This window comes from Austrofundulus limnaeus, unplaced genomic scaffold (assembly GCF_001266775.1).
Source record: "Austrofundulus limnaeus strain Quisiro unplaced genomic scaffold, Austrofundulus_limnaeus-1.0 Scaffold12, whole genome shotgun sequence".
Lineage (NCBI taxonomy): Eukaryota > Metazoa > Chordata > Actinopteri > Cyprinodontiformes > Rivulidae > Austrofundulus > Austrofundulus limnaeus.
Window position 1 is genome coordinate 2,792,391 of NW_013952414.1, and position 18,462 is coordinate 2,810,852.

Below are 18,462 nucleotides of genomic sequence, written 5' to 3' on the forward strand. Positions count from 1 at the left end.
GGGGGGGGGGGGGGGGGGGGGTTATAATAACCTTTAGGCTTGAAAGAAAGATGAGATAGATGGCTGACTGTTTTTTTCCATGCGATTACTGTTTCCTGCTTCAAACAGGACGATCATTTTCAGAAAAAAAAGTGGCATAATATATCCTAACTCCAGTTTTACTTGGTCTATCAACACAATTTAAAAATGGCTGTATAGTCTGAAGTCTCATTTTTGACAAAAAATGCAACAGAATGTCAGAGAGCCTGTGTCTTTTTAGCAACAGCAGTTTAAAAAGGTCATGTGAATCGATCATGTGACATATGCTGCCGCCGTGCATCAGGTTGTAAGATCTCTACATAGGAGTACAACACTCCTAAATATCTAAATAAATGTGTGTGATGCACACAAAATATTTTACATTACTTGCCAGCAACTGTTTATCTGAGCTGCACTGTTTGCCACCACAAATACGGACGACATCAAAACGACTTCAAGAATGCACCGATGGGTTTTTATTAATCATAAAAGGGTTTGTTTGCATGAGGTTGACCAACACAGAACCTGTCTATGACAGCACAGGGGCAACAGAAAAATTCATTTTGTTCATACRTGCTTAGGAAAACTTACAATTGCACAATTTGTACAATTGTGACTCAAACAGATTTTAAGTTGCTGCCTGAATAACTTGTTATTGTGCAGGTGCTTCTGCAGGTAATGGAGGAACTACAGTCCTACAGAAGCTTCCATTAAACACAAGATAAACTAAAAAMCACTTCTTTTGGCCTGGCTGTGATTTGTCAAATGAAAAGACTAATTTTACTGAGCTTTATTCCTTCTTGGTCCTAACAGCCGACGAAGGCAAGATGATAAATGAGCTTTATGATCAGAATGGCAAAAATTCCCAGAGAGACACTTTAAAGTCATTACATGCCCTTTTCTTGTCATCAAGAGACATGTGGGTCAATTACTTGTAKAAAATCCTTTTTCTCTGGTGTATTGGATACTTCAAAAGCAGAAATCTCAGCTCAGGACCGACCAAACTTAACCACGATACTTCAGTATGGCTGTCATCTTTTTTTTTTCTCCTCAGTTCAAACTCTAAAGTAGTCTCAAGCTGCCAAAATCTATCTTCAGATCTGCTTTGGAGTGAATACAATTTCACTTCAAACTCTGTAGAAAGCTGAGAGGGCAAAAGAAATATGTTCCTGATTGCCAGCAAGTTTACAAAATGAACACACACACACACACACACACACACACACACTAGGGTTGGGCATAATCGTATCATGTGCAATTAATTGTCAGGAAAACATTAATCGATTATTTTTTGGCACTTAACGATTAATACAATTGATGCCACCAGGCAGACTGACAGGATATTTCCTCGGTCAGTCCGCTCGGTGCTCCTCTCCGCTTCAAATATRACAAACATTTAAAAAAAGTTCTGTTAATTATTTATCTATCAACACAATTTAAAATTTGATGTTTAGCATGAAATCTGTAATTTTGACACAATTTGGAACAGATTTTTCCAAAAAGCAAATCTTTCCCACTAACTTGGTCATGTGACTAGGACATAAGGGTGTCCAGGGACTCCAGGGAATTAATCGTCAAGTTAATCGTTATCGGCTAAATACCACAATTAATCGTGATTTTTTTTGCCAATATTGCCCAACCCTAACACACACACACATCCTTGTACTTCCATTAACCTGAGGACTTTGTATTGACTTCCATTCATATTTTTAACTGCATTAATGCATAACCCATACATTTCCCCTAACTCTATTACTAGTCTATTCCTTACCCTAACCTTAACTTAGTTCACATTACACCTCTAAACTTAACTAGTAGAGTGCAGAAGAACCGCAAAAAAAAATAAAATAAAAATAAGGTAAGGACCAGGAAAATTACATCACTTTGTTGGTTATAACGTGATGGTCCTCTGGCAGAAACTAACACACACACACAAAGTAGTTGGATACTTCCCTGCTGAAAATACAGTTCAGAATCTACAACATGGGGAAATAAAAACTTCCTAAATTTCAGAAAACATTTGCCTCTGYCACCCCAGCTTCAGCCCACACGCTACACACCGTTAAAGAAAAATATTATGAAAGCACACTGGACTTACAATCACACATCATACTGTACACCTGTGTCTATGTGGAGGACATCACTGTCTGTGCATCATAACCTCAGTGTCAGACTAATGACAAACACGAGAGCCCATGTCTCAAAGAAACAAAACAAAGTCTGACATACGAGCCCTACGCCACAAGACCAACAGTGAAAAATACATGAGACGATCAGCACCTCAGCTTGAAGTGAGCTCACACAAAAAACACATCCAAGTGCCAGCATTAAAGCCAACGAATAAAATATGGTAAAGCATATAATGCACACTGTGTATGGTTACTGACCTACCAAACCACTTTGAGCAATAAGGTTATGAACGCCTTTAAAATTAGTTGAGAAGACTAACTATCCTGGGAGATAAAGACAAAAACCTTGCAGCTTCAGGTTACAGTGTCTGACTGAGACGCTTGAATAAACACAACCTCATCTAGAGAAGAAAAACACCAAGATAGCACCTCAACGCTGAACCTGGCGGAGAGCTGCGACAAGTTACAGCCACGCTTTATTTAAAATGTGTTTCAAAGGAGCTTATTGGTGAACCCCTTCAATTACGCTGAGCAAAAGCTATCAAGGGTTAGATATCAATTCACGATTGTGCAGTCAGCCTCTTAGGATGCAAATGGCAGCAATAACAGATAAGTTGATGAATYAGCAAGGGTGGTGCAAGAAACCTTGAGCCAAAGGTCAGATGCTTTGTGTCAACAGTTAAAAACTCTCAACTATCCAAAAAAAGACCTCAACTGAACTTAAAGTGGGAATCTGTCGCCCTCGCACTCAAGATTTACAGTTCACACCATTTACACACACTTTTCACACTCTCAAACTGAAAGTTCATGTTTCCCTGTTTACGTAAACAGATTTGATAAAAGATGTGCATGAATATTCATGAAACCTTCCCCGTATAAACAAACATGAAACCGAGGCTAACACCATTTGTGCTAATGTTTGGGTGTACATGGTCCAACCACAACACATAGAAACAAGATGTCTGCTTTCATCAGACCTCATTTGGAAAACCAAGTCGAATCTTGTGGTAAAACAAGCTTCTTTTTACTCTCCTACTGCTGCCAGGGGCAGCTGGCAGACTCRCTTACAGTAAATCACCCACTTTATGGGCAGCCCCCCTACATGATTGACAGGTCTAAACATTCCTTAGCAAAAACCTGCTGGAAGTGCCCACCAAACGCACAACTTCCTCAGACTATTGATGCTGTGTTCAAATATTAGGCAACAATTTTTGTTCACGAGAGAAGCACCTCAAAACACCCCAAACTATTTTGTTCTCTCAAATGAAATATACTCCAAACATCTYGAAATGCCTCATTTATAATTCTGATTTTTCTTATTTTATTTACCATCACCATGAAACATTTTGATTGATGCCTGCCTCTGGGGAGAAAAATAGTGAATGCATATTTTTCTGTGCGAGATATAGTGATTATTACACTGCCATCCAGCATAAATTTTCACAGCAATGTTTTAACTATCAAATTCTTCTAGTTTAGTTTCTTTTCCCCCACATTCTCCTATTATGTCACTCAAAGCAGACGGCACACTCTCACCATCCAGCTGAAAAATGATTCCGCGCTCAGTTTATGTTTAAATCCATGCTTACATGAWGATTTTTATTGCACTTTCTAGTAAATGTTTGAGTTGTAGTAAAATCCCCCAAATGACATTAAAAACCAGTAAATTACTACAGCGTTTGCTTTGTGCAGTGCTTTAACCTCTTTACTGTTCTCTCCAGCTTTTCTGAACAGTATCATGGCTTTACGAAGCCGAGAGCCAAGCATCGACAGGCTGCACTCACCTGGGAACACTTTCCTGCTGACTTAAGCTACTTGATGAGCGCTAATTCAATAACCAGTTGTTCTGCCGACAGGATATCAACACGCAGTATCACAGTCACAGCACCTGTATTTACCTMAAGAGCACAAATATAAAAGAAAACCTCACGAGAGCTCCACTATTTCATCACTTTAGGACACAACACGAGCTGCACGTGGATGCCTAACCGGTAGGAGGGAGCCAGATAAACAGACATCTCCCTGGAGATGATTTTCAGCACATCACAGGGCCGGCAGCAATGAAATGGGAGGGGTGGGCGCTGAGTTCAGACAGAGTGAGGACAAAAAAAAAAGAGACGTGGGGAGAAAGCAAGGATGCGAACCGGGCTGGCTTTCAAAGAAAATCCGCTCCATATACCCGTTATTTTACGGCTCTTTGATTTTTATCCCTTTGCAATAAGCGAACATATGTTCTCATATTGCAAGGCTGCTAGCAAGGGACTGAGCGCTTGGTATCACTGTAAGACTTTTTTTGTCTCCTGTGTCAGAGAAATAAAAAATTAAAATGAAGAGGCAGAGAAAAGAAAAATGAAATGGTTTCAATGCATACTAATTCGTTCCTGCCCTTTAGTTGGGTCAAAACTCCACAATATAATCATGCAAATGCCATCTCTCTCTTACAATTTCTGCACATACAAACACGGCAGAGGTTAGAGATGGCTCTCTGACTCAGTTTCCATCACCTGAAAGAGAAGATGGAGATTGATCAAGACCATTCAGCCTCCAGCAGTACCATTTCCATTTCAAAAAGTTTAGAAGCCCATTTGCATCGGGCATAGATCCCGTGGTTGGAGTGATCTACACGGTGCAGAGCAAATCAGCTGAAATCTAAATTCTGGACTGCACGTGGGCTGTGTCTCAATTCAGGGTTCTTCGAAGTCCGCCTTTGTCAGACAATTATGTCACTGGCTCTCACCGAAGGCTGTCTGAATTCATGGGCTCCTTCTCAAGTGGCCGACGAACGCATCCCACAAAATCCTGAAAATTAAGGTTGCATCAAAGTATCCTTCCCGACTGACAATATCACAGGATTCATTGTGCTGTCAGCAAACTTAAGAGAAAAATGAAGACAGTAGCTGCATTTCCATTGCAAATGTGCGCAAAACTTTGTCGATATTCTGTTAATGTCGAAAAACACTGTTTCGCAATTGCAGTATTTCCATTAAGTAAGGAACTGCTAGTAAAGTCACGCGTGAATACGTTTGTTCTCACGATAAATCATTAMAAACATGGCGGGAATGGAAGTAAACACATAGCATAATTGCTACCATGACACTAGCGCTCATCATCAGAGGAGACGTCGGTGTCTTATCAAGGCTTTCGAGCAACAAGCCTGTTATACTTGGGAGAGGCTACGTATGTGGCATTTTTTGGGAAATTATAGTCGGTGAGCTTACTACTTTCTTTTACAACTTCGGTGATTTTACTACTACTTCTACTTCCTGTTGTCTTCTTCGTCATCTTTTTGCCAGTAGCAACAGCCGGTTGTTTATCACGTGACCCCTGTAATGCGAAAAAAGTGTTTCCATTGCAGTTTTGCGAAACACACCAATTTCGATACAACCGAAAAACCACCTCATCCTAGCGCAAAAACATTTTGTCGAAAAAAGGAAGTTTTATCGAAATTGACGTGTTTCCATTGAGCCAATTTATTTTCGAAATTCTAATTTGCAAATTTTCATGGTCAATGGAAACGCAGCTAGTGGGGTTGTGTTTGTTTCAACCAAATAGGCGTAGTTTGGAAATTCATCACGAAACGAAGAATTTGTTTTTAAATGTATGTTTAGCAACTTAGTTGATGCTATGTTGCAAAGAGATGAAATAAATAAAATTAGGGATGCACGATATATCGGCATTCATATCGGTATCGGCCGATATGTAAAACTGGGCCGATATAACATCCAATATTGATTTCCCAATTTTAGCTTTGCGTTTCTGTTTTGGGATGGGAGATGGTTGGTTGAGTGGTATCTGTTTGATCATGATAGTGATACTGATGCTACACAGCCAGGAATAACTGAAGTAGGGAGCCATGCCAGAGGTCTTGTCATTTATTTACACTATCAAACAAAGACCCATGTGTGTTTGTGCGTATATGTATAATATAATTTTTGTGTTTGTGTAATATTGGTAAATATCGGTTATCGGCCATAAACAGCAATAATTATATCGGATMTCGATATTGGCTGAAATTTTCATTTCATACAAATCTCATTTCACAGCCGAACTGCAAAGGGTGAGGCCTACATGAGTCATGGTCTAGGTAGGCTGCAGCCACTAAATTGAGACACAGCCTTAGGCTACGTTCACACTGCAGGCAAATGTGACCCAAATCCGATTTTTTTGACCCATCTGACTCATATCCGATTTTTTAATGACAGTCTGAACGAGACAAATCCGATTTTTTCAAATCCGACCCAGGCCGTTTCAGTATGTGGTTTTAAATCGGATAAATATCTGATGTTTTCAAAGTGACTGCAGTGTGAACGCTCATGTCACATTCATCTGACTTTTTCATCAGGAGGAGGGGTGAAGGATCGATAAAACACTAACCTGAAGTCACACTGTTTTAATCTGTAGCTCCGTGTGTTTACAGCTCCAAAACACAAGTCCAGTTGCTTCATCTTTTTACATTTCATTAGTATGATAACAACGATGTCCAGCCTGGGTCGCGGAGAGTATCGATCCTAAAGTTAGCTACTCGGTCGATACTTTTTTCCAGCTCGTAGTTTCGTAAAAAAAAAAGCTTCACTGGAGCATCCCGGTCAGAGGCAGGTTCAGATATAAACACTGAAAAAGAAGCAGGTCAGATAATTATTTAATCGGCTCTGATTAAACAACAACTTCCGATTCGATGTGCAAAATGTAACATCCATGCTAGCTCTGTAAACAAACAAGCCGGCTGATGAGACGTCACGTCTTTTACTGCGCATGCGTGTCACATCAGTGCTGTGTAGCGTTCACACAGGGGTCTGATGCAGGTCACATTTAAAATGTAATGTGAACGTTCACACAAAAAGATCGGATTTTTTCCAAAAATCGGAACTGAGCATTAAGACCTGCAGTGTGAACGTAGCCTTAGATTCAAGCACTGGTGGTCCAAAGGTGTGTCTTCACACTGGAATCAATATCCTTAGAAGGATTCCCTTTTTTAAAATGTGTTATTAAACAACAGTTGTTTGAGATCAGTTTCTAATAACATAATGTGCACCAACATTTTAATAAAGACCCCAAGGAGAAACTAGAGTTGGGTGATCTGACCAATTGTACTGCCTTGCTTTATCCTCTTTCAAACAAACAAATACATACACAGCAGCTGTGATCACAGCGGAGCGCCTGATTAAAATCCGACCTGAGACATTTCCATTGTCCAGGATGAAAGGAAAGCTTGCACAACAGTAATTAAATTTGGTGAGGAAGAAGGAAATGGTGTCAGAGGTTGTCCGGGCTGACTAATCGCATGTGCACTTGGATTTGTGCATGTACAAATGCGTTTTTGTGCGCGTGTCCCACCAACACCCCCCTCAAGCTTACATAAGCCCACGTCTAATCACTCGTCTCACTCCTGAGGCTGAATCAGGGCTCTCGTTTTCAAGCCAAAAAGTCCCAGAGCGCTTTGCCTCCGTAAGGCCTTGATTACTCAGCTGCTGGCTTTGTTATTGAGATGAATTCACTTTAAAATTACCACTCCGGACAAATAATTTGACACTTTGCTGCTCTAACGTTATAAATTGGGCTTTCCGTTATGTGAAATGGAGCCATTATACCTTGCTGCAGCCGCCAAAGATAAATGGTGAGTGAATGAAAGACAAATATAACATGTGAAGTGTTAAATAAAGCCTCCTCAACTCATTCAGCTGGAGTGACCATTTCCAATCATACCTGACCTCTTACATTTTGTAGAGGAAACCCTTAGACAAGGAGAGATTCACTCAGAGACCACCAACCTTTTAGAAGACTATAAAGACTATAAAATCAATATATACATATATATATATTTGTACTTGAAATAAGTTGTGACGTAGTTTTTTCTGTTTTATTTCAACAAAAAAGATAAAAAGATAGTGCACACACTAGGCTAAGTAGCTTCAAAAGATGAGCTAGTTAGAAGCACATAGGGTTGGGCAATACAAGCAAAAAAAAAATTATGATAAATTGTGGCATTTACCCAATAAGGATAAATATGCCGATTAATAGACAAGAATTGCACTTGCATGTGGTCTACGTTGTGGCCTAGGTATGCCTTTACGGGATTTCTTTTGCAGTCCAGTTTATGTGGGTGTTTCCGGTGTTTGAACAAGTTTGTAGGGTTAGCTGCTCCATACTGCCTTCCACCACTGGACTCACACGTACGCCTGATAGTGATAGTATGTTACACAAAAATATGTCATCATTGCATGGCACTAATTGCAGTAATTGCAAAGTGGCAAATATTTATTGATCACAGTTGCTACCATTTAAAACCATTTCCAGCAATTTCACAAGGATTTTATAGGGCTTTACCTCAGCGCCCACATTTTTGACATATGAACCACAAATTTTTTTGAAATAAATTCTTTATTTTGTGAAGAGGGTGGTAATTAAGTGTGTTACTCAGGCCCATCCACAATAACTGAAAAAAATTGTAATTTTGAAAGCTGGGATGATTATTACTGTTTATAAAGACAAAGCTTGGGTCTTTCATCAGTGCGAGCTGCAGCTGCTGAGCGAGCTTGTGACTGAACATAAAGAGAGGTTCATAAGGTCAAGAAAAGGATCAAAACACAGATGAACACTTATCTTCAATTGTTGTACAGCTGTCGTTTTCCAGGACAAATAAAACAGATATAACCAAGAGAGAGATGAAGCATTAACAAATGTGTTTGCACAGTTAAAATGCACTTCCTTGTTAAACAGACTGGAGTGGTCTGATCTGCGGCAGCTCAGGTTCCAGGAGAGAGCCTGTAAGGGATGGCTGTCGTACCTCAGCTGAGCTGATTCACTAATTTTACCTTGTACCTCAAGACTTAGCAGCAATTCAGCAAAGCCACTGGTGAAAACATTTTTTTAAACAAAAAATGTTTTAGTTCTAGATGTTTGTCAAAAAGCAATTCTAGTTTCCATTAAAAGTCACCCCTCRTGCCATATTAAAAGCAGCTTTCATATTTGTGCCTAATACCTCTAGCAAAAATGGAAATCTAACTGTGGTGATAACTCAAAGAACTCTTAGTAAAACACAAAGCAGCAGTAGGTTGGTTAACTTTGTGCTTTAAATGCATTTGACCCAATTAGAATGGTCAATGGGGTTTGTGAAGTTGAGGTGTCATTCTTACCTGACCTAACACTTCGTGGACATCCTCTGTTGTAAATTATAATAAGCTTTCATTTTTTCTGATGACAGGCAATCAGCAAATCATTTATTTGCAAGTAGTCAGAAGGTATAGAATCCTATAATACTTTTTCACAGTCTGTTCATGTCCAGCCTGATGCTCCTTTAGGGTTCAAAACTGCATTATCCTGCAGCTTGTGTGCAACTTTGTCAAGCTTTTTCTTAAAGTGTCTGGTTTTAAGACTTCTAAAATGCTGATCATTTGTAAATTATTCTGTCATTTTTGGCCCATACGGCTAAAGGCTCTGTCACACTAGACAACTTATGCCAACTTATGAAACATTTTTATGTCTAAATTGCTAATAGAAGTTATACATTTGATCATTTTGTTTGAACTGCATCATGTACACACGGAAAAGAAACTTCCTGTCTCAAGCACCGACTGGAACCGGAACTGGAACATTTCGATTCTCCCGGAATCATCCAAATTTTTTTATTTCGATTTTAGTTTTGTTACCCAGTCCGCTGACTGGGAAAATAAGTCATCAAAACACCAACGAAGAAGAATCTGCAGGTAGCGTGTGCACAAATGGATGGTGTGCAGTGACAATCTAAAGTGTGGTTTAATAAAAGAACAAGATTATATTGTGCAAAGGAGGGTGAATTCAAACAAATTCCAACCCTACTACAAACTATGCTTTGGGACAAACGTATCTATGGACTGACAGGCCCCAATCTAGTGGTTGTGATTTGGTTCTATTATTCTCAAATAGATCAACATTTTGCTCCAAGAATTTATTTTCAAAAGACCAAAAATGCAACAAGACGCAAAAAACTATGATCATAACAATGTAACGAAATTTACCACAGAATTAATTTTCATTTTCACTGCAACTTTGAATTCTTTATGAGTACTTTGCCTCGTTTCTTACAGGCCTTCGTTAAAAAAAAAAAAAAAAAACTCCTCCAGCCGCCTTCTTTAGCATACATGTGATGCATTATTTGTTCAGCACCAACCAAATGCCCTGAGTTGAATACAAATGACTGATCGATAAAAGATATTATKAATCAAGCTCCTGAAACACCATGGAACACAAATCGAATGCAAGAAAGAGGAGGAGATTTCTCTTCATTCATCTGATCTGCCTGCAACATAATTAATTTATCACCTTTCTCACGAACTGAAAGAGGCATCAGTGGAGAGAAATCATGTTTAATGCATGGACGTATGAGTGTAGAAAAAAAACGTGAGGGTGTTTTCAGAAGAAGAAATGCCCTGACATGTTAAAGACTTCCCAAGTTGTTTTACATACAAGCTTTACAGTTAAAAGCACATTAAGTGTCTGCACTCAGTGTGAAGGGAAAAGCAAGGCAGGCAAAGGGCCTGGGCCTCTCATTTCTCAGTTTCCTTTAAAACAACCTCTCAATTGTCAAAACATTCATCTTAAACTAAATTCTGGAAGATTTACTATACCAAAATCCAGTAAAATAAACAAGGTCAAGGCAAAAACATCCTTTGATTACAGGTGTTTTATTCTGACTACTTGTAAATGCTTAGAATTTTATCTGCTAAGGGGAGAAACATGCAACTCTAGATTCATCAATCAAATCAATTGCCCGATCACCACATATATTCACATTTTCCATTTAGATTCAAACAGCAAAACAGGTCAAAAAGAAAACTCATTAAGTGCAGTGAACTTTACAGCATTATGAGAAACAAAAGTGGCAAAAATGTCACGGAAAGCTGCCGTCTCTTCCCTTATTTACACCATTTTCTCCAACAATGCCTGCCAGTTTTTACTAGGTTCTCTGCAGCACTGAAATAAGATGCTGCAAAAATTTTGTCAGGGTTATGACAGGCGCTTGGGCTGTCACAAATCACTTAACATTTATTTTATTTTTTTTATTCAGTGACAGCACAGAGATTCAGGGCTTGCCCTCGACTGCAGCCCTTCACATTTCTGGAGAGCTCTGTCACGTCTTTGGGGAGTCATGGTCAAAGCCTCAATTAACGACAGGATCATTTATAACCTGGTGCTTATCTTGAGAGAACAGACTTTGGATATTGAGAAGCGTTCACCATTCTTCATGATCAGAGGTACATTTGTTGCACCGGTTTTCCAGCCAACTTAGAGGCCTTGAGTTTTGTGCTCTCAATAACAGCTTGAAAGCTCATGTTGATTTCATCTTTGTTTACAGCTTTATTTTAAGTATGTTTTACTGCTAGTGGGGAAAAAAATGATTTGCAACAGTTAATGCTGAAATGCAGTAATACAGACTAAAACCTTTAAGCAATATGAAAAGTTTCCATCTAAAACTAACAAAACCAGGACTTTTTTTTGCAAGCATACAAGAAAATCTCAATTTCCACATCAGAGGTTACCCTCCAAAAGGTTACCAGTACAAGATGCCAACCAGCATTGTATTATTTAGGTGCATGGCTTACTTACACTACCTGCTGTATACATACAATAAAAACAAAGCACTCACATTTAAAAATTATTTAGGTATAAAGCTACAAACAAAACCAATTTGCCTAACTCATCTCCCAACCATTAAACTATCCAATGGTTTAGCAGTTATAGTGTTGGCGCATTATTATTTTCAAGGCACATAGTTCAACTCTACCACAATTAAGTAGCTACTGTATGTTGCCTTCAGTTTTTCTGAAAATTCTCTATGTATCAAAAATAAATTGAATGTTGCATCATAGGCTAATTAAGGCAATCTGAACACCTCTGTCTCTTTAAGAACCTCCTACCATTTCTGACACTACCACTTCAGCACATCTTCACAACAATGCTTCAGCAAGACTGAGCTCCAGGGAGGTGCTATACCAACAGGCGGTGTTCTGTACCAGCAGGTGTTTAGGCAGCTCCATATGGCTAACACAAGAGATTCAAAGATTTCTCAAACATGCATGAATGAGTTAAACCAACACCCTGGGTGTGTTTTTGATGAGACAATGACATTATAACATGATATAAAGCTAAAAAAAAGTTGATTTTGCATAATACTTCCCCCCTTTAATGGGTTCATTATGTATATGTCAGATTTACATTGACTGATGAGATGTAGCACAGCTGTCCCAACAGTAGTTTTTAGGGGTGTAAATCACAATCTCTATCACGATACAATATTGTATTGATTTGTTTGAATGACAATGTTTCTCAATATCACAAAGTCTGTCATGATACGATTCAATTCACAAATCTGTGATAAGACACAATGAAATACCTGTATATGCCCATTTAACACAATCATTAAGTAAAGGATTGTGTAAGATGGGCATATATCACATCACTCTACATCGGGCATATGATGACGAAATGGATCTATAATGTAATTGAATAATTAATCATTTAATCAATATCTCGATGTGGATTGATGTATTGTTACAACCTTATAGATATATTAGCTTTGAGTATAAAAAGCTTGCTGGGGAAAGTTGGCTACATAAGTGAGAAGAAACTGATTTGCTGTGATTTCAGTAGATATTTTTACCATACAACAGACAGATGTTTGGAACAGTCAGTGGACCATGTCAGTTTAACATTCTGCAGACTCTACCTGAATGTGCTTTTCAATTTCCACCTTGTGAACAAGATCCCATTATAAATCAAGCTTCTCCACTTGGAGCATCAACTCACTTTCAATCCATTGTGGACAAGCTACCAAAACAATAGTTCATCCATTATATAGCCGCTTCTTCCTTTCAAGGTCACTGGTGCCCATATCCAGCATTGACTGTGCGAGGGGCGGGGTACACCCTAGACAGGTTGCAAGTCCATCACAGGGCCACATAGAGACAAACGTCTATGGGAGGAAGCCGGAGTGCCCAGAGAGAACCCACGTATGCACAGAGAGAACATGCAAACTCTACCCAGAAAGGTCCCTGGGACAGGATTTGATCCGGCGACCTTCTTGCTGAGAGACATCAGCTCTACCAACTGAGCCACTGTTCTGGCAACTAAATAAAAAATCCTTCTTGGTTTCATATGTGTTCATAAAAAACCCTATAGCTGGACTGTTTTTGCAACTAAACTCCATAAAAACAAAAAGGTAACACCTTTTTTAAGGCATCGACCTGAAGCATCTAGCAGGCGTTTCCCCTGGAAAATGTAGTTTAAACTAGATTTAAAAAACGTTGGAATACTGTGTTTGAAAAGGAGGCGGTCGAGGACACTCTAATGGGATGTCAATGTTGTTTAGTGTCTGCTCAGTGAGCAAGTAGGTAGTGTGACTCACTGGATGTTGACTGCTAAGAAATGCTTGCCAATTGGTTACTTATTTTAAGCACCGTGCTTTTATACTATTCACTGAGAGTCGCTGTTTTCAACATCTCATTTACTACAAAACACACCGGCTTTTAAGCCACAAACCACTTCTGAGCTGTGGAGAAATTTAGGCTTATACAATAAGAAAGACCTGCCTGTTTTACTTATTTTTTTAGATGAATGTTTGTGATATTTCACCACATCCAAACTCTGTATCCCTTCCCTGACCTGATTAAGATGGAGTAAACTGTCACTGAAATACCGGTAGCTCAGACTTCAGAAAGAAGGAAACAACTCGAAGAACCAAGATGGCGGCGGTGGCGGCAGATGTATGTAGCTGTGCAGTATCGCTGCAGGAAAATACATCCAATTTGGCTTTACAGGCATCTGCAGGTCTGTTTTTGACCAAATTTACCTCAGCTTTAGTGTTGCTGTTACTCTGTATGCTACATAAACGGAAAATCAAAGACGCAAATGACGGACATCATTTTCGAAAAACAACAGCACACAAGCGTCCTATGGCGTGTATACAAGCATTGACCATAAGTTATCCTAATTTTGGTAAATATCATCTACCTTGACGGTTGGGCTGGTTTCTCCGGCTTGCTGCTGTTGCGGCATCTCGGTGGAGTGGCAAATCAAATTCTGGAAGTGGTCATTCAACTAGATCTSTTACAAAAGGACAACTGATAATACCAACTTTTAAAAACTGTTACGGCCAGAGGTCTTTCTTCTATGTTTATACTAAAGCATGGAATGACATTCCTCAAAACATAAAAGTCCATTTCAAAACTACAGCCCTTTAAGAAGAATCTTGTCTGCCATCTGCTGGACACTTTTTGTTGTGCTCATATTTAGACGTCCTATTTTGCAAATGCTGCCTTTTTGAAATTTGGTATGCTTGTTTGTCTTTGTGTCTATGGTGTATAATGATGTGATTGTGATGCTGTAATTCTGAGTGTTTTATGTGCTGCAGAACAGGAACCTGCTGTAAAACAGCAATTATGCTGAGTCAGGCTTGATTTTTAATTATCTTTTCCTGTTAAATAAATAAATAAATCAAATCAAGAAGAAAAATCATTTTTGCATAAGCAACTATCATCTTGTTTCTAAGTTTCCAGCAATAGAACAAAATAAAAAATGGAGAAGACCTTTGACATTTTTTGTGCCAGTCTTTCTCAGTTTTTGCTCACTCAAAAATCCCAATCCATCCGAAGATAACAGGAATCTGCTACTGCTGCTGTTCGGAGTATGTGAGAAACTAGGAAGATGTATCTCAAACGAAACGGCAGGGTGACATTTTGATTATTCAGGAGAAAGGTCAGTGTGAGAGCTACAGTATGAGTTAGCTAACAAAAATAGCCTAAATAGAGATTTTGGATCACCCCTTACTTTTTAGTGGGACATGTTCCACAAAAACTAGTTTCTACAGAGACAAAATGACAAGGATCTTCAATAGCAACAAAAATGAGACTGACAGAAGCACTCTTAATGGTGCGTTCACACCGAACGCGATTTCAGCTTCAAAATCGCAGCCAACGCTGAAGTCTGAAGCTTGTGCACTTTGAGGTCAGACGCAGGACAGTTGTTGAAGCGCCGCACGGCGACAGCCGCCCCGCCCCTCCCTCCTCTGTCGGGCTCCGTTTAATGTCGGACGAGGAAGTGGCTTTGCTTTATTTACAGACAGCCAGAACGTGTCACGTTCATCAGATAATTAATTCATAATTAATTCACCAGATAATTCAGAGAAGAGGCTCACAGCTGCTTTCAGGACTATTTTTTTCAGTCTGATGAGTCGCTGTAACGCATTGCTGCGGATCAGGACACGACTGCAGGCACTCATTTTAGCTAAAGAGCTCCGCTCCGTCTGTTTCAGGTTGGTGGACCTCATTCAGTAAACTGTCCCGTCGGGAAATATGTCGCTACGTCACACAGTGGAGTCTCTCTGATTGGTTGACGCTGCGCGTCGAGCTGCAAAAGTTCAGATTTCCCAACTTCAGCGATTTGGACGATTTGGACGATCTGAGCGTTCGACGCTCAGATCGTCCAAATCGTCCAAATCGCGCTGCTCTAATCGCGCTTGAGGCGCCGCAGAACTTCCCGACGTTGCTTGAAGCGCGTCCACCATAGACTTTGCATGTAAACCTGCTGCTCCTGACGCTGAAATCGCGTTTGGTGTGAACGCACCATAAGAGATGTCTCTGAGACCAATGAGCTGTGGGGAAATTATGTAAGTCACTCAGTATACTGGGTCACCCAGTTGTGTTTTTATGTGTAATATTACTGCTTCAATCGCTGCAGATATTCTCATTTAGCAGATTCTGTGTTTTTTTACAATAATGAGTTTCTGTAATTACAGTTTCACCAGAATAGTGTTCTATTTTTTTTTACATGAAAAGATTGCTACTAGTCTCATAATGACAGCAACAATGCAGTCACTGAGGAAAAAATATGAGCTGTTCCATCAACACTAAATAATAGAACAGTTTTATGATAAATACGCAGAAACCTTGATTATCTCGCAGACTTTGAGTGGTTAGTTTTGAAGCCTTGCACAAAACAATGGCAGTCTAATCTCAAGTCTTTCAACTTAAAACATGATCTGTGGAGCAACAAGAAAAACATTTTGTCTTCGGGGGCAAAGGAAACACTTGCAAACCTCTAGCAATTTTGTAGCTATAGGGCAAGAAAAATAACACTATGTATGTGTGTGGGCTGGTTTAGGAACATATCAAAACCTGCCTTGAGAAACACACATAAGGGGTGTATTTAGCCTTCTGGGCAACTGCAAAAACTTGCAACTGCTGAGCATATGGATAATGGAAGCATTGTCGATACAGGTAGGATGTTTGACTGCTCCATAACATGGACTCTTTGTTTCACTCTTGCAGTGTCATGTTACTGGCCCTTGCTGTCACAAAAAACACACACACTGCTAGCTTAGTATAGGCTACAAAGCAGGCAGACTCAAAAAAGACCCTGCATTTAAAAATCAAAAAATGACTGTAATTTTATAAAACTTTTTGATGGATTTGAATTATAATTTACTCAACGTAGTTGTAAAATAAAGACATTTAAAATATGTACAGTAGCTACTAGAGAAAATGAAAAACAAGAATTGTAAATTAAACATGCCAACAGCTTCAAAAAAGATAACAAAAATGCATTACATTAAAAACGGATGTGAAGAAGTGAGAATTTCAAAATAAAAGCCGTTGTTTCTCCAGCATTAGGCGGGACATTGATGAAACAAAAAATAAAAATGTTTTCCATGAAAAGAAAATATTTTATACTTTTATTTGTTGTTCATAGACTTTCAATTACATTTCTTAAACTGGGCCTGATAGATTTGCCTCATCGTTTTAAGTTGTGATTCAACTGCAACTTTATTTTATAAATCGTAACCGGAAATAAAACAACAAGGAATTAACCGACTAGCTTAAAAATAAAAGGCGATAACTAATTCATGTTTATTGGACATCAGTTAGCGTAGGCACATATCGGAGTTAAAACAAGGCCCTGAGTAATAACTGATTAAAATGGTAATAATAGTAGATAACTGTCRGTTTAAAAATAAAAAACCCAAACACCCCCTGTGATGACCGAGCAGGAACACAACATCGTGTTCCAGGAAGAGATGCAAACATCTCACCTTTAAAGGGTTAAACAAGAATAAATCAGGGAATTTAAATGACTATAGCTCAAAAGCGGTGAAGTATGTGTGCCATGCAGGTGTTTAAAAGAAGCAAAAACTCCAATTTCAGGATTATGTTATTTTTATGTTGCTACGAGTTTCGCAGCATCGGCTCGGTGTTGCAAACACCCACCCGTCCTGCAGCATTTCCGTGTTTTAGTCGGAATCATTTAAAATGAACCCACGCCACGTCGATAAATACATGGATTTTAGTTTGATTWCAACGCAGCACGGCAGCTGAATGCACTTCCTTTGCCGAACACTGCGACATTGTTACCAGGTTAATAATAAGTGAAAGGCTGCGTGACGTGTCTAAATCAATGAGTCCGGGTCCAGAGCGCGGCCGGGTGATGCTAAAAGAACCGGACTCACCCAGTGCCACCTCGCAGGCTTTGCGCAGCTGGGAGTGGTGAGCCTTTTTCACCTCCTTGTCGGCCAGGATCTTTTCCAGAGCTCGTGTGAGGAACATSTTCTTCGTTTTTTTCCCCTCAAACATGTCGCAACGGAATTGGAGCGAGGTGTTGCCCGGTCCCAGGGAGGGCTGGGGGGGAAAGGGGGGGTGGGCTGCAGCCGCCTCGAAATGGAGATGTATTCCTTTGGAAATGTCAGCCGCAGAGCCCTTTCCTCACGAACATAAATAAATACAGAAGGTGGCGTAAATCCCTCAGCTCGCCGTTAACAACCTGCCTCCTGCGCCATGTTGGAGAGAGGAAGCGACGTCACGTGTGTTTAAAGGCGGCTTGAGGGAGAGGTGGAGACCACCCCCCACCTCCCAATATCCACCTCTTAACCCTATTTAACCCCCTTGCCTAATAACTTAATATTCAGATGTAATGCTGGAAAATCGTTGAGCAAATTTGCTCTAAAGTTTATGGCAAGCCGTTGTAACATATAATGAAACCACACACATTTCTTTTTTATTTAGATCAAAGTGACACAACTCCTACTGGGGAAAAAGACAGATAAATTTTATTTTCTGCGAAAATACGACGGGAAGGCTGAAATATACTAAAGAAAGAAGCAGAACATTAATGCTAAAAAAAATAGCGGTCCTAAAAATTAATAGTTAGCGGTAGCAAAAAGCCAAATGTAACAAAATGCTAACTAAATGAAGCAAAATGAAAGAGCAGCTAACGTAGCAAATAAACAAGCAAAATGATCCTATATATACACACACATACATACACACATACATACATATATATATATATG

At 39.5% G+C, this 18,462-nt stretch overlaps 1 protein-coding gene across 2 annotated transcripts in view; it reads right to left on the reverse strand.

Moving 5' to 3' along the window:
* Window positions 1-17,965, reverse strand: part of arfgef1 (ADP-ribosylation factor guanine nucleotide-exchange factor 1 (brefeldin A-inhibited)) — a 52,887-nt gene extending 34,922 nt beyond the window's left edge. Inside the window, exon 1 of one of the 2 annotated variants that reach the window (XM_014002295.1) lies at window positions 17,623-17,965. In XM_014002295.1, coding sequence (XP_013857749.1) covers window positions 17,623-17,746 — 124 coding nt within the window. In that variant the 5' untranslated portion in view covers window positions 17,747-17,965. The remainder of the gene's footprint in view (window positions 1-17,622) is intronic. The other variant, XM_014002296.1, reaches the window with a different exon arrangement.
* Window positions 17,966-18,462: the final 497 nt, after the last annotated feature.